This window comes from Muscardinus avellanarius (assembly GCF_963383645.1).
Source record: "Muscardinus avellanarius genome assembly, chromosome: 19".
NCBI lineage: Eukaryota > Metazoa > Chordata > Mammalia > Rodentia > Gliridae > Muscardinus > Muscardinus avellanarius.
Window position 1 is genome coordinate 47,077,934 of NC_137805.1, and position 17,214 is coordinate 47,095,147.

A 17,214-nucleotide genomic window follows, 5' to 3' on the forward strand; every position below is an offset into this window, starting at 1 on the left:
CCCAGAGGTAGAAGGGCTTCCAGGAACCCCAGTACCACCACGAGAGACAGAGAGAGAGAGAGAGAGAGAGAGAGAGAGAGAGAGAGAGAGAGAGAGAGAGAGAAGTGGCCTTTGCATACCAGAAGAGAAGGAGTATATTTTTCTCTAAAGTCCCAAGGACTAACTGGGTGTGGTGGTGCACACCTGCAATCCTAGTACTTGGCAGGCTGAAACTGGAGGACCGTAGGTTTAAGGACAGCCTTAGAAATTCAGTATGGCTCTCAGCAACCTAATGAGATCCTGTTTCCAAATAAGAAATAAAATTGGTTTGGGGTTGTAGCTCGGAGGTAGAGTCGCTCTGGGTTCGATTCCCAGTGTTACAAAAAATAAAGTCCTAAAGACAAAGAAGAATCCAAACAGGCTTGCCAATCTACCCCCCAGTTAGTTATACTTAGCTCATACCCCCTTTGTTTCATCTTATTTCCCCACTCTTCATCAAATTACACATAAAAACAATCAGGATAGTCAGGCGTGGCGGCACACACCTGTAATCACAGTGCTTGGGAGGCTGAAACAGGAGGATCTCAGGTTCAAGAGTAGCCTCAGCCACATAGCAAGACTATTTCAAAATAAAAAGTAAAATAGGGCTGAGGTACAATTTGGAAGTAGAACACCCCTGATTCAATCCCTAGTACCACACACACCAAAAAAAAAAAAAAAAACTCATTAAGTTTTAAGTGCTTCTTAGGAAGCCAGGTGTGGTGGCGCACGCTTGTAATCCCAGCGCTTGGGAGGCTGAGACAAGAGGATTGCACAGGTTCGAAGCCAGCTTCAGCTACTTAGTGAGGCTCTCAGCAACTTAGTGAGACCCTGTTTCCAAAATAAATTATAAAACAGGGCTGGAGGTGAAGCTCAGAGGTAGAAAGCCCCTGGGTTCCACCTCCCAGTACCACAGTAAATAAGTAAATAAATAAATACTTCTCAGTGTCTTCCTTTCTTTAGGAAGGCTGCTGTTGTAATGCAAACCTCATATTAAATATTTTGTAGAACTGTTTACTGTTAGAGGAGCTCCAGCCAATAAACCTCAGATGGGTAGTAGTTGAAAAGATACTTTCCTCCCCCACAAGCCTAAGGTCCTGTGAGCACAGTGGACGAAGGTGCCACAGCAAGCGTGAGCAACAGGTCAGACACAGGTGACGACAGACTCAGCCTCCGGCCCCGGGCCAGGCTGCTGAGGCCTTGCAGTGGCCGTGGTCTGGGGAGCAATCTCCTCCCTCTGGTTTCAGAGGAAAGCTCCACTGCGCATATGCAGCCATCCGTGCCCTGGGATGAAGCTGCCAGGCCTACTCAGCACTGGCCCTCAGGAACAGCGTTGACAGACAGACAGCACTTGGTGGCCCCGCCCCTCCGCTGTTGGCCTGAGGCAAGCCGTTTGGCCTCTCTGAGCCTCCGTTTCCTCCTCTGCAAATGGAGACTAACCACCTACCTTCATCCACACGGAAGGGTTGTGAGGGTGGAAATAACTAAAGGACATCCGACACCCAGCCTGAGCCAGACCCCAACTGGCACCAGCAAGGAGACTCTCTGGACTCAGCGGGACCCGCTGCAGCGCTGCACCAGCACTCGTCCAGCCACACGCCCAGGTCCAGGGAAGAGGCTCCTTACAGGGGGATGATCTTCATGGGAAGCTCGAACTCCAGGCGGTACTGGCTCCTCCTAATCTTCTCCATCCCCTGGAACTCGCGCATCATGTAGTCCACATACTTGGGCTGCCTCAGGAAGACAAGGGAAGGAAGGGAGGTGCTAACGGCCACTTTAACACGCGCTTTGAGGAGCCCATCTGGTTTCCAGTGTCTTTCCCTTCTCTCCCAAACTCTTCCCAGGAGCTCTGAGCTGCTTCTTGAGGATGACCAGGGGAAGTGGCCAAGCAACAAACCTATGCTTGAGTATTGAATATGGGGGTTATGGTTTGGATTTAAAATGTCTCCCACAGCTGGGCATGGTGGTGCACACTTGTAATCCCAGTACTTGGGAGGCTGAGACAGGAGGATCACAGGTTCATGGCCAACCTCAGCTACTGAGTGAGGCCCTCCACAAGTTAGTGAGACCCTGTTTCAAAATAAAGAATAAAAAATAGGGTTGGGGTGTAGCTTGGAGGTAGAATGCCCCTGGGTTCAATCCCCAGTACCACAAAAATAAATCATTCATACATACATACATAACAAGTCTCCCAGAGAAGCTCATATGTTAGCCAATGCAGCCAAGTTAGCCAGGTTCAGAGATAGGGAAATGGCTGGAACAAATGGATTCCTGGCCAGGGACTGTCTGTCAGTCCCTGGCTGCTTCCTACCTCCCTCCAACCTCCCTCACTCTGCTTCCCGGCCGTCATGAGATGAGCGTAGCTTTTCTTTCTTTACCACTACCTAAAGCCCCACCATCAAGCTGTTCTGTCCTGCAAGCCAGCTGAACATGGACGGAAAGCTCTGAAATCGTGATCCAATAACTTTTCCTCCTCTAATCTGTGCTTGTCAGGTATTTTGGTCACAGTGACAAAAAACGGACTAAACCAATGAGAAAGGCCTAGTCACAGCATTTGTGAAGACAGCAAAGCAGCGTTTCCCCTCCTCAACTTCATCATTAATCCCAAGTACAGCTGGTCTTACTTCCACACACGGCATCTCAGGTAAAGCTCCTTACTCACCTCCACTGTGTGGATGGTAAGACTGAGGCCCATGTAAGAATGTATGAACTGCCCAAGTACTAAGTTAACAAAGGGGAGAACCCACAACTGGACCTACAAGGGCAACTCTATCCTCCACTGACCCGCCTCATGAAAATATTGTCAGGACCAAAATGAGCCACCAGATGAAGCTGTACCAAGAAAGAGAAGCCAGGTATGGTGGTGCATATCATCACAGCTAGACAGGAGATTGTGGCAGGAAGATGACGTGAACCCACAAGTTCAAAACCAACCTGGGCAACGAAACAAGGCCCCACATTAGCAAAAAAACTAAAAATCACAAAAAGAGCTACTGAAAAGAATAATGGTGCCAGGTGTGATGGCACGCACCTGTAATCCCAGTACTTGAGAGGCTGAAACAGGAGGATTACAGACAGGTTAAAGGCTTTCTCAGCAACTAAGTGAGGCCCTCAGCAACTTTAGTGAGACTCTGTTTCTAAATAAAAAATAAAATAGGGCTGGGAGAATAACTCAAAGATAGAATGCTCCTGGTATCAATTCCCAGCACCACACATACATTTTTTTTTTTTTTTTTTTTTTTTTTTTTTTTTTGCGGGTCTGGGGATGGAACCCAGGGGCATTTAACCTCCGAGTTACGCCCCCTGCCCTATTTTTTATTCTTTATTTTGAAACCGGGTCTCACTGAGTTGCAGAGGGCCTCACTAAGTAGCTGAGGCTGTCCGCGAACCATGATCCTCCAGGTCTCAGCCTCCCGAATGCTGGGATTACAAGCGTGCGCCACCACGCCCGGCTCCACACATACATTAAAAAAATGTTGTGGATGGTGGAGAATGTGGAAGACATTTTTTATATAGAATATTGAGAAATAAAAGTTAAAAAATTTTGAATACCTGAACCAAGTGAGAAGCATGCAGAGTCAGTTCACACATGGGCCTGGGAGACTTTCTGGGTTTGAATGCTACGCTCAACTACTAGCTAGCTCTGCAACCTTGGGCAAGTCCCACTTCTGTATGCCTCAGGTTCTCAACCTGTCAATGGGAGTAAATAATAACACCTAACTCATAGGGTTCTTGTGAGGCTTAAGTAAAATATACATAGAGCCAGGCGTGGTGGCGCACGCTTGTAATCCCAGCATTTAGAAGGCTGAGACAGGAAGATCACGGTTCGTGGACAGCCTCAGCTACTTAGTGAGGCCTTTCACAACTCAGTGAGACCCTGTTTCAAAATAAATAATAAAAAATAGGGCAGGGGGTATAGCTCAGAGGTCAAATGCCTCTGGGTTCCATCTCCAGACCCACACACAAAAAAAGAAAGAATAAAAAAATAGGGCTGGAGCTGTAGCTCAGAGGTATAATACCCCTGAGTTCCATCCCCAGTACTGCAAAAAAAAAAAAAATGTGTGTGTATACGTATATATGTATATATGTATATATGTATATATGTATATATACGTATATATGTATATATGTACATACGTATACACATACATGTTTTTGTGTATATGTAAATACATATATATATAGGTATATATATGTACATATGTATATATACGTATACACACACACACACATACACATAGAGTGCTTATTGTAATTATTGTCATCTTTACTACCTTAGTATGTCAGGCTATTTTTGTATGCTTAAATGCTATGTGTTCACTGTAGAATATACATTTATTTATTTGCTAGTTTGTTTATTTATTTATTTTATTGTGGTACTGGGGATTGAGCCTAGGGACATTCTAACTCTGAGCAAATACCCCAGCCTTATTTTATTTTTTATTTTGAAACACCATCTCATTAAGTTGCTGAGACTGGCCTGGAACCCGCGATCCTCCTATCTCAGCCTCCCAAGTACTGGAATTATAGGCGTGCTCCACCACACCCAGCACTGTAGAACATAGAATCAGAAAAAAACAAAATTATTACTATTGTTGTGCTATAAAACCGGGACATTTTTGGCTTAACAGCCATAGGTCTGCCTGTTCCTAAGTGGCCACAGAGGGCAATGAGAGTGGTGGCACCAACTTGGATCCCTGAAGCTGGACCAGAGGCTGACGTGCAGGAGAGCCCTTGGCAGGGCACCATCAACACTGGCCACATTTCTATACCACGGGAGGGGAGTGAGTTGCAATGAGCTCAACACATGGAAGTCTCAGGACGGACCCCTCTGGGACACCAAGGATTCCTCCACATGACAAGGACCCCCAGCTGATTCTAAAACCCACAGGAGGTTTTCTGATGCTGTGACTTCCTCCCCATCCTCGAGCCTCCATGTGCTCCACCAGCCAGTCAAGGTTGTACCCTGCAGCCTCCCCACAGGAAGCTAAGACAGCAAGGACACCCTCCTCACCCAGGTGACGAAGCCATTACAGTCTGAGTCCATCTTTAAAAATAGTGCCTCGAGCTTATCATCCGACACATTGCTCAGTAGCTTCTTCATGGCCTTAATGAAAGTTTTCAAGTCCAGGGCTTCAAAGAGAGAAGAGAGAACATCATGTACTTAGTTACAAGTCACTCAGCCTTCCCTGGGCCACAATGTGCATGGGCGCTGAGGGGCCACAAGGAGAGGACCACATCGATTGGGTGCTTCAATGTAGGCACTTTCTGATGCCTGTCCATGACCGGCCGCTGGACCACTGCAGGGAGATGCAGGGGGGCAGCCCCAGCAAGAGATGTAAGAAGCTGCCTTCCTCCAGCACCTCCAGTGTCATCTGCTTGGCCCTGTCCAGCTTCCCTTCATACCTCCAGTACTGGGATTACAAGCGTGTGGCACCACACCTGGCTTCCTACTCTGCACTTTTCATAAAGTAATCCAGCATAGTGCTATAGCAGTAATTACTAGTATTTGTACTAGGTTAAGAAACAATTGAAATCCTGTTAAAAACATGCCTTGCTTAAAGAAGGATTGCATCTTGCTTATCTGAAGCTATGGCCAAGAGGCTTACACGTTTTGAGTGGCACTTGGTGGTTTTTCCAAAAATAGGATGAACGTCCTATGACAGTCTATGAGCACTGGGGGCTTCCTCCAGAGAGAGGAGGGAGTCAGACTCCTCTCTCCACCTTCAAAAGCTCCAGAGAGCCGGGCGTGGTGGCGCACGTTTGTAATACCAGCATTCTTGGAATCCCAGCATTCGGAAGGCTGAGGCAGAAGGATCACGGTTCGCGGACAGCCTCAGCTACTTAGTGAGGCCCTTTGCAACTCAGTGAGACCCTGTTTCAAAATAAAGCATAAAAAATAGGGCTGGGGGTGTAGATCGGAGGTAGAAAGCCTCTTGGTCCCATCCCCAGTACCACAAAAACATACAAAAAAAAAAACCCAAAAACGAACAAACAAAAAAACCTCCAGAGAGACTGAGAGACATTCCTCTTCAGAACTTTGGGTTTTCCTCAAAGACCTACAAAAGCCTGGAGGCTCAGAGAAAGCAACTTGCCCAACAAGAAAGAGAACAGGGCCAAGGACTGACAGTTCAGGAGCCTGAGATGGTAGCAACCCCATGCTCTGAGTCCACGTCCCCAAGACTTTTCTTTTTTTTTCAAGTACTAGGGATCGAACTCAAGAGCATTCTACACTGAACTACATCCCAGCTCCCTTTATTTATTTATGTTTTTGAGACATGATCTCCCTAAACTGCCCTAAACTGATCAAACCGGTGATCTTCCTGTCCCAACCTCCCAACCCTTCTGGGATATAGGTATGAGCCACCTCAGCTGGCTCTTTGGATTTTTTGTTTTTTTGTTTTTTAGTTAAACAATGAGTTTATTGCTTGAGTACATAAACAAATCTATGCCACCAGGGCAGAGGCTGTGGATGACTCATATTTCCAATTTGGGGGAAGGACCGGTTTGGTATTTTAATAACGAGCCAATCGTTAAGTTCTGCAATCAGAATCAGACGAAGTTGAGCATCTTTATCCTTTCTGTTCCTCTCAAGATGCTTTCGAACAGCAACTGCTCTCTTAATTAAATGGTAGAGGTCCCCAGGAAGATCAGGTGCAAGTTCTCTGGACTTCAGGAGTCTCAAGATTTTGTTGATCACAAAAAACACTGTGCTGCACCATGTGAGTCCGCAGGGTCACACCCATCTGGGGGAGCTAGCCCTTCTTGGCCAGTTTATAAATCTGCGTCAACTTGAGCCAGGTGGGGACGCTGCGGCCATGGGGCAGAGCCGACTGGGACGGGCCCTTCCCGGGAGCCTGCATGCGACCCATGATGGCAGCGGTCTGGCAGCAAAAAGAGCCTCAGCTGGCTCTTTGAAGATGAAAAGATGAAGAGAAAAATGATCCTATTTTTCCTTATCTTATATCAATAAGAGGAATATCTCCTTTCCCCCAAGTAATACCATGGCCAGTTTGTTAAAATGAGGAAGCTGTTTTTACACTAATATGAAAATATCTCTAAGACATATTAACTAAAAAGAAGGGGTTGAGAGCCAGGTGTGGTGGTACACACTTGTACTAGGGGTATTTTTTTAATTTGCTAGATCTCAGGTAGCTCCAATATGCTTACACCACTTACACACAATGATTAAACTAGACACAAAAATGCTTTTCAGGTCTAGGCCCTCTACACACCCTTCATGTGGGTCCTGTGCAGAAGTTGCAGTGACTGAGCCTACAGTGAGGCTTTACCTCCATTTGAGTCGATGCTCTCCTCAAACATCTTCTCCACATCTGCCAGGTGTAGCTCAGTGAACAGCTGAGTACTGGGCTGAGCACTGGGCTGAGTATCAGGAATTTGGCTACGAGTGGTGGATTGCTTCTGGGAGCTGGGATCCACCTTGTCCTGGAATCCGCTTGAGGTAGAAGACTGGAACAGATATGACTGCAAGAACCAGGAACTGAGAGGGTTAATTTCTTGAGCCAAACACTTTTTAGTACATCTTACTTAAAGATTTATCTTTGGTAAAGAACAGGCTCAGTAGTGTTGTGACATTACCACCTGATGGAAACAAGTAAGTCAATATTTATTAAGTCTAAAAAGATCAAGAAAGGCACCAAGAGTGGTGGCGTACGCTTGTAATCCCCACGCTTGGGAGGCATTGACAGGAGGATTGCACAGGTTCAAAGCCAGCCTCAGTGGCTTAAAAGACCCTGTTTACAAATAAAAATATTTTTAAAAAAATAGGTCTGGGAGTGTAGCCCAGAGGTAGAAGGTTTCCAGGAACCCCAGTACCACCAAAAAATAAATTAATTAATAAATAATAAATAAGTAAATAGATCAAGAAAAATCTATACCACAGGGTTAGAGATACAGCTCAGTGATAGGGCACTCACCTAGCATATGTGAGGCCCTGAGATTGGTCCCCCAACACCATAAATAATTTTTTTTTTTTTTTTTTTTTTTTGCGGGTCTGGAGATGGAACCCAGGGGCATTCGACCTCTGAGCTACACCCCCTGCCCTATTTTTTATTCTTTATTTTAAAACCGGGTCTCACTGAGTTGCAGAGGGCCTCACTAAGTAGCTGAGGCTGTCCGCGAACCGCGATCCTCCAGGTCTCAGCCTCCCGAATGCTGGGATTACAAGCGTGCGCCACCACGCCCGGCTTATATTTTTCAAATCCACATTGTAGCCAGGCGTGATGGTGCCTGTACTTGGGAGGCTGAGACAGGAGGATTGCAGATTCAAGGACAGCCTCAGTTACTCAGCTAGACTTTCAGTAACCCAGTGAGATCTTGTTTCAAAACAAAACAAAACAAAAAGTGGGGCATGGTGCTGCATGCCTATAATCCCAGTACTTGGGAGGCTGAGACAGGAGGAAAGCAAGTTTGAGGACAGCTTTAGTAAGCAGTGAGACTCTCATCAACTTAGACCCTGTTTCAAAATAAAAATAAAATAGGCCTGAGAATGTAGCTCAGAGGTCAAATGCCTCTGGGCTCAATCCCCAGGACCACCAAAAGGAGCACAACAGACAAGCCTCTCGCCATTTACCTGGCCCCAGCTAGAGCCTCAGCACCACCTTTAGCTCTTCCCTCTTCTTCCAATGCTTTTTTTTTTTTTTTTTTTTTTTTTTTTCGGGTCTGGGGATGGAACCCAGGGGCATTTGACCTCTGAGCTACACCCTCTGCCCAATTTTTTATTCTTTATTTAGAAACAGGGTCCCCGGGCGTGGTGGCGCACGTTTGTAATCCCCGCACTTGGGAGGCGGAGACAGGAGGATCGCACAGGTTCGAAGCCAGCCGCGCGCGCTGGCTTAGGAGACCCTGTTTCCAAATAAAAATGTAAAAATAGGTCTGGGAGTGTAGCCCGGAGATAGAAGGGCTTCCAGGAACCCCAGTACCACCAAAAGAAAAAAAAAAAAAAAGAAAGAAACAGGGTCTCACTGAATCACGAAGGGCCTAAGTAACTGAGGCTGTCTGAGAACCTGGATCCTCTGGTCTCAGCCTCCCAAATGCTGGGATTACAAGCATGCGCCAGCACGCCCTGCATTCCTGCTTTCTTACTGTCCCTCCTGTGGGTTCTTACTAGGACCCATTTACTACACATCCTTGTCTCCCAATCCCTGCCCCACTCCAAACTCTCTCTCTCTCTTTGGAACTGAAGATTGAACCTAGACGCCTTCTACCTCCTTCTACGCTAGACTAACCCCAACCTATTTTATTTCTTATCTGGAAACAGAGTCTTGCTAAGTTGTTGAGAGTCTTGAGAGTCTTGCTGGCTTTGATCCTATGATCCTCCTTCCTGCCTCAGCCTCCCAAGTACTGGGATTGCAAGTGTGTGTGCTTCTTTTTGAAGTTGTGGAGAGCCTAAGTAGCTGAGGCTGGCCGTGAACAGTGATCCTCCTTTCTCAGTCTCCCAAGAGCTGGGATTACAAGCGTGGGCCACCACGAGCAGCTCCAGTGTGCCATTTCTATTCACGCCATCATCCCTGTGCACAATGCAGCCCATCTGCCCCAGAATGAACTCCTGCCCATTCTTCAAGGTTTGGCTCTTCCTTGACCCCCTCAACTTTTCCCCCCCAAATTCCAGATGGGAGCACCTTCGCCACCTCCACATTCCCAGGCTCTTTGTCCATTTCTGCCCCTCATGCCATGTATCTATCTACACATGTGCACAGATGTGGGGAAGGTACATGGCTGCAGACCTCAGAGCTCTGGGTTAGAGTTCTGCCGGGACCCCCAGTGAAACCATGTTATCTAGGGCATATCACATCACTTCTAAGCGACCCATAGTTCTTATTTACAGGGTTGTGGTTGAGACCTAAATGGCACCTAAACACACAGATAGCGCCAGAAATGTGGCATAATGCTAGCCCTTTTGTTGTTGTTGTTGTTGTTGTGTTTTTTTGTTGCTACTAGAGATTGAACCCAGGGGCATTCTGCCTTTGAGCTACACCCACAGTAGGTCTTGTTAGGTTGCTGAGTCTTGTTAAATTGTTGACGTTGTCCTTGAACCTGCAATCCTATTTAAGCCTCTCAAGTATTGAAACTGCAGGTGTGCACCACCACACCCAGCTGATAGCTCTTGTTTTCACTCATCTCATAGTGAGTTTTTGAAGGCAAGGGCATGTTATCTTAACCTTATTTTTTATTATGTTTATATTACCTAGGCCCATGACTTTACCAGATATTCAATATATATCTGGCTTGATAACAATTAGTATAGCCCATCTCACCATTAGGACAACTTTGCTGGATTAAATTAAGCATAGCCTCAGCCAGGCGTGGTGGCATAGGCTTGTAATCCCAGTGCTTGGGAGGCTGAGACAGGAGGATCGCGCAGGTTCAAAGCCAGCCTCAGTGCTTAGTGAGGCTCTCAGCAACTTAGTGAGACCCTGTTTCCAAGTAAGACACAAAATAGGCCTGGGAATATGGCCCGGAGGTAGAAAGTCTGTGGGCCCCACTCCCAGTACCACAAAAATTAATTAATTAAGCATAGCCTCATGTGTGTTGCATTTGGATAAAGAATAAATTATGAAAATTATCATATAGTTTGTTTATTTTCTGTGTGTGTGTGTGTGTGTGTGTGTGTGTGTGTGGTTCTGGGGGTGGAACCCAGAGGCTTTCTGCCTCCGGGCTATACTCCCAGACCTATTTTATATTTTATTTGGAAACAGGGTCTCACTAAGTTGCTGAAAGCCTCACTAAGTAGCTGAGGCTGGCTTCGAACCTGTGCGATCCTCCTGTCTCAGCCTCCCAAGCACAGGGATTACAAGCCTGTGCCACCACGCCTGGTGTTAGTTTTTTTATCTTCATATAGTTTTGTTTGTTTGTTTGTTTTTTTGCGGGTCTGGGAATAGAACTCAGGGGCATTCAACCTCCGAACTACACCTCCTGCCCTATTTTTTATTCTTTATTTTTTGAAACCAGGTCTCACTGAGTTGCAGAGGGCCTCACTAAGTAGCCGAGGCTGTCCACGAACCGCGGTCCTCTGGTCTCAGCCTCCCAAATGCGTGCGCCACCATGCCCAGCCTCATATAGTATATTTAGTTAGTTAGTTAGTTAGTTTTGGTGGTACTGGGAGTGGAATCCAGGGGCTTCCTACCTCTGGGCTATACTCCCAGGCCTATTTTATATTTTATTTGGAAACAGGGTCTAAGTTGCTGAGAGCTTCACTAAGTAGCTGAGGCTGGCTTCGAACCTGTGCGATCCTCCTGTCTCAGCCTCCCAAGCGCAGGGATTACAAGCGTGCGCCACCACGCCCGGCTATAGTATTTTTTTTAATTTTTATTTTTATTGGTGCATTGTAATCATACATCACATTGGAATACAAGACTTGAGAGGATATACAAGCACACATCATCCAATTAGCCCTCATCCAGTCCCCATCCCATTCCCTCCCCCTCCCTCGATCCCATGCTTGTTTGGTGATTAACTTTGATACATATGTTATGTACCTCCTGCTTTTTAAAGAGGCTCCATCCTCCCCTATTCCATACCCTCTGATTGGTCACCTTAATTGTTTCACTATAGGACCCTTTCTATAGCTTGACCACTTCCTGTTGCCCCTTTCCTCCTAGTTATTGCTGATTAGGGGAAGCATTTGGTTTTTATTTTCTGCGATATTTCTCTGTGCATGCCGCGTTGCAAATACCAATCCCACTCTTGACGGCCCCAGTTGTGGCCTGGCTACCTGGTGGACTGATCCAGACCTCTCTGGCTCAAGCAGCGGCCTTGCCTCATGGAAGGCCCCGATTCTGGTCTCACTGGCCCCGACACTGGCCTAACCCCTGAGCAGGCTCCGATCCCGGCCTCAGAGGCACCAGCACCGGCCTTCCTCACGGCAGGCTCCGATGCTAGCCGATGGCCCCGGCATTGGCCTAACCCCTCGGCAGGCTCCGATCCAGGCCTCGGAGGCCTCAGTAGCGGCCTTACTTCACGGAAGGCTCCGATGCCGACCACTGGCCCCTGCACTGGCCTAACCCCTTCGGCAGGTTCTGATCCCGGCCTCCGATACCCCGGCACCGGCCTTGCCTCGCGGCAGGCTCCAATCCTGGCCTTGGAGGCCTCAATAGTGGCCTTGCCTCACGGAAGGCTCTAATGCCGGCCGCTGGCCCTGTCACCGGCCTAACCCCTTGGCAGGCTGCGATCCCGGCCTTGGAAGCCTCAATAACGGCCTTGCCTCACAGAAGGCTACGATGCTGGCCGCTGGTCCCGGCGCCGGCCTAACCCCTCAGCAGACTCCGATCCCGGCCTCGGAGGCCCCGACACCGGCCTTGCCTCACAGCAGGCTCCAGTGCTGGCCCAGCTATAGTATTTTAAAAAGAAAAAAAAAAACAGCCTGTTTACATTGCACACTTAAGTTGCGTACTTGACCCTGAAAACAGTGTGCATGGGAGGAGTACTAGGGATTGAACCCAGAGGCATTTTAACTCAGAGCTACACCATGCCCCAGCCCTATTTTGTGTGTGTGTGTGTGTGTGTGTGTGTGTGTGTGTGTGTGTGTGAGAGAGAGAGAGAGAGAGAGAGAGAGAGAGAGAGAGAGAGACTAGAGATTGAACCCAGAGGCATTTTATGTCCTAGGCACACTTCCATCCCTATTTTATTTTTATTCTGAAACAGAGTCTCCCTAGGTTAATGAGAGTCTCACTACTTGTTGAGGCTATCCTCAAACCCGTGGTTCTCCTGTCTCAGCCTCCCAAAGTACTGGGATTAGTAGTGTGCACCACTATGCTGGGCTCTGAAAATATCTCAGTTCAAAACACCTAGTGCAAAGCCAGGCATGGTTATAAACACCTGTAATCCCAATACTTGGGAGGCTGAGACAGGATTATTGCAGTTTTGAAGCCAGCCTCAATAACTTAGTGAGGCTCTCAGCAACTTAGTGAGACCCTATTTTCAAATTTAAAAAGAAAATAAAATTGGAGCTGAGTGTAATGGTTCACACTTGTACTTGGGAGCCTGAGACTGGAGGATCACAGGTTCAAAGTCAGCCTCAGCTACTTAGTGAGGCCCTCTACAACTTAGTGACACCCTGTTCCAAAATAAAGAATAAAAAATAGGGCTAGGGGGTGCAGCTCAAAGGTAGAATGTCCTTAGGCTCAATCTCCAGTTCCACAAACAAAAATTCTGAATAAAATAAAATTGGGCTGGGGTGTATCCTGGAGGTAGAAGGCCCTGGGCTCCATTCCTAGCACCTCAGTGCGGAGGCCAGGATACGTGTACACCGATGGCTGATGCTCTGAGCGGCTCTGGAATGCCCCTCCTCTCTATTCATTCTGATGGAGTACTCACCTTTTGAGGTGGGGGGATCTCTTCTAAGTCCTCAGAAGACATTAGTCTTGACCTAAAATAGGGAAATCAGTTGCTTTAACTCTGATCTGTGTAAGGACTACGTAGGAGGCTGACCAAGCATGGCCACAAAAAAGAGGGAAAGAAGACTGGGCCAAGGGGAGGGTGGTTACTCCCTGTCCAGAGACACTTTGAGCAAGCATGTGACGAACATCCCTTTCCATAGAGACCTAAGCTTCCCTTGAGTTGACAACTGAGCTTTCCTTCCCGATAGAAAGTTGCACCACCCTGTTTCAAGATAAAAAATAAAAATAAAAAAGGCTAGGGGTATAACTTAGTGGTAGTGTACTCCTGAGTTCAATCCCAGTTACTTCCACACACCACCACCACCACCACCACAATAAAATACCAAGTGTCTAATGCCTGCCTGGAGAGGCTGAAATAGGAGGCTCATGGTTCAAGACCAGCCTCAACAACTTAAATGTCTCAGAAACCTTGCAAGATCCTGTTTTAAAACAAAAATAAAAATAGGGCTGGGGGTATACTTAGAAGATAGAATGCCTCTGGGTTTAATCCCCAGCACCACAAAATAATAATTATAATTTAAAAATAAAGGGAAACCAAGCATGATGGCTCATGCTTGCAATCCCAGTGCTTGGCAGGCTGAGACAGGATTTTGGTTCACAGATAAGCCTGTGCTACTTAGTGAGGCCTCTCCAACTTAGTGAGACATTCTTTCAAAATAAGGAATAAAAAGCCGGGCGTGGTGACACACGCTTGTAATCCCCTCGCTTGGGAGGCTGAGACAGGAGGATCTCACAGGTTCAAAGCCAGCCTCAGCTACTCAGTGAGGCTCTCAGCAACTTAGTGAGACCCTGTTTCCAAATAAAATATAATAATAGGTCTAGGAGTATAGCCTGGAGGTAGAAAAGCCCCTGGGTTCCACCCCTAGTACTACACACACACACACCAAAAAAAAGGAATAAAAAATAGGGACGGACGTATAGCTCAAGGTAGAATGCCCCTGGCTTCCATCCCCAGTACCACAAAATAAAATAAAATAAGATCACATTTCCTAAAGAATTAGGTTTCAGGCTAGCCTCAGCAACTTAGTGAGACCTTGTTTTAAGTAAAAGAATAAAATAGGGCTGGAGGTATAGCTCAGAGGTAGAATGTCCCTGGGTTCCATCCCCAGTCACTCACACACACACACCACAATTAGAAGAGGCCTAGGAAGCCATGCAGTGTTCTAAGAACAATTCATAGACAAGGAAAATGAGGTCCTGAGTCAGGCACCTGTCCACAGGTCAAAGACATGCACCAGAGGCGGGACAGAACTGGCCCCTGACGCTTCACTGCTTACACCTTCCCAGCCCACCATCCCATGGAGACAGGACTTCTTGGGGAGAGATGACAGAACTCTCTTCACAGCAGCGTGAGGTGGGCAGGAGCATGTGGGAAAGGTCTGTTTCTTGGGGCTTGGCTCAGAGAACATGAACGGCATGTTTCTACTGAGTCAGTGATTGTTTGGGATTCTTGGGGCGCCCATCTAGCTCATAAGCAAGTCAAAAGTAAAGGGAGCACTCTAGGATGGTGGGAAAAGATCAGGAAAGAGACATGCCAGATGTACACAGAGGGCTGACCAAATGAGCCACTTGGCTTGATCAAAGGGGTTCTGGGAGGCAGAGGGAAAGAGGGAACAGTGGGAGAGAAGAATGAAAAAAAATTAGAAGCAGAAAGCAAAATCTCAAGTATATGGCCAGAGAGACTGAACAGGATAAAGGGTAATTATGAAATTCTCAGCACAAGATGGAGGGCGAGGTGAGGAGGAAGAAGACTGAAAACCAGCCCAGTGTCCCAACCTGGTGGTACCTGGAGACAGCTCAGATGTGAAGACCAAAGGAGAAAGAAAAGTGGAGGGAATGAAAGTTTCAAAACCAAAAACCAGGGTGACTGAAGGAAATGACAACTATTTCCAGAGAAAGCAAAGAGGAAAAGTGGTTTAATGCATATATTAGACTGTCCAATTAGATAAAAAAAAAACACAGATGCCTAGAAATTTGGGGACTAACAAGAAGTAGCTGTCTTTGAACCTGAGATCCTCCTGTCTCAGCCTCTCAAGTACTGAGATTACAGGCATGCTGCACCATGCCCAGCCAAAACTAAAAGTTTTTTAAAAAGAAATATTCCTTCATCCACCAGAGAGAAAGCAGCTCTCTGAGGCATGGTCTTAGGCAGAGCACTAAGTGGAAAACAGTATCAGTCACAAACAACAGAGACCACCCAAAATAAGGACAAGGGTCTGGGGATGCAGCTCAGCGGTAGAGAATGCGCCTAGGAGGCGAGACCTGGGTTCACTCCCCAGCACCACAAAACAAAAAGAACAAGAGGAAAGCAGAAAGAAGCACTATTCCCAACCTGGAGAAGAGGAAAAGAAAACAGAGATATAGAATTCAATTTAAGACTTAGCCAACAAGTAAGATCAGAAGTAACACCACCTGGCCTCAATCTACTTCCAAAAACTGTCCTGGCTGTCCTCCCGTAAGAGGGGAGCAGCAGAGGGTCAAATATGGAAACAGGGATGAGAATCGGGAAGGGCCACTAGAGAAACATCGTAGAGACAGGTGGAGAATAATTAGTGCACTTGTAGAAGCAGGTAACTGAAGGCTAAGGACATCTGCAGCTGTCCCAGAAATGGGTAAGTGACGCTCTCCTACCAGGTGTGATGGCCCGTATCTGTACACCCAGCAACTCCGGGGGCTGAAGCAGGAGGAAGGCAAGTTCAAGGCCAGCCTGAGCACCTTGGCGAAACCACATCTGGAAATAAAGTATAACTCAGTGGTAAAGTGCCCCTGGGTTCAAACTCTAGTATTGCCTCCCACACACACACACACACACATGTGCCTTTGATATCAATCTTAAAGTCAGGGTGTCCAATTTTTAGAGGGCAACTTTAACCCCAAAACTCACTTACCCTGACCCCACTTGATCTCCCCAGCTAAACATGCTGGCTGACAGAGAACTGTCAGTTTTCAATTCCCATTTCAACTGAGACATCTTGGCAGCTGTGTTCAAGTACGAATCAGCTCCTTTGTGAAGTTGCAGTGAGTGGAACTCTGAGGACTTTCACCTGACTGCAGAGTTGGTCACATTTAGAACAAAAGAAATGAGAAAATTCCATATGAAGAACATAAATGAAGACTCAGAATCCATCCTACATTCAAAGCCAGCCTCAGCTACTTAGTGAGGCTCTCAGCAACTTAGTGAGACCCTGTTTCCAAATAAAATATAAAAAATAGGTCTGGGAGTATAGCCCGGAAGTAGAAAGCCCCTGGGTTCCACCCCCAGTACCACCAAAAACAAAAACCAAAAAGAATCCATCCTACAAACCATACCACACAGCCATTTTTCAACCATCATGAGAAACTTTTTATTAATGAAGTTGAACTTACAGCAGACAGTGAAAGAAGACAGAACAGCCAAGACCAGTACAAATACAAAACAATGTATCTGCTAAGTACAGGCACTTCTCAACCGTAACCATGGAGAGTGCCCAGGAACCCCATGATAAAGCAGGACTCACTCAAAGCAGAAGGCCAATGGCTCCACAGCTGGGACGGCAAAAGGCACAATGGCTCCTTAACACTCCTCTGTATGAATTCCAATTATTTTAAAAAAGCAAAGAAGCCAGGCGTGTGGCCCACGCTTATAATCCCAGTACTTGGGACAGAAGGATCACAGGTTCATAGCAGCCTCGGCTACTTAGAGAGGCCCTCTGCAACTTAATGAGACAGTTTCAAAATAAAGAATAAAAACATAGGGCTGAAGGTATAGCTTGGAGGAGAATTTCCCTAGGATCAATCT

General features: G+C 46.8%; 1 protein-coding gene and 1 pseudogene across 2 annotated transcripts in view; both read right to left on the minus strand.

Annotated features, from left to right (window-relative positions):
* Positions 1–5,393, minus strand: part of EFCAB8 (EF-hand calcium binding domain 8) — a gene marked incomplete at both ends in the record, with an annotated part of 48,577 nt that extends 43,184 nt beyond the window's left edge. Inside the window, 3 exons of the mRNA XM_080716532.1 lie at positions 1,645–1,748; positions 5,033–5,151; positions 5,309–5,393. Of these exons, the coding sequence (XP_080572658.1) occupies positions 1,645–1,748; positions 5,033–5,151; positions 5,309–5,393 (308 nt within the window). The remainder of the gene's footprint in view (positions 1–1,644; positions 1,749–5,032; positions 5,152–5,308) is intronic.
* A 1,071-nt stretch (positions 5,394–6,464) lies between these two features.
* On the minus strand, positions 6,465–6,890 carry LOC308277527 (small ribosomal subunit protein uS15-like; annotated as a pseudogene). The gene has a single exon. The product of its transcript is annotated as a small ribosomal subunit protein uS15-like (transcript).
* Between the last annotated feature and the right edge of the window lie 10,324 nt (positions 6,891–17,214).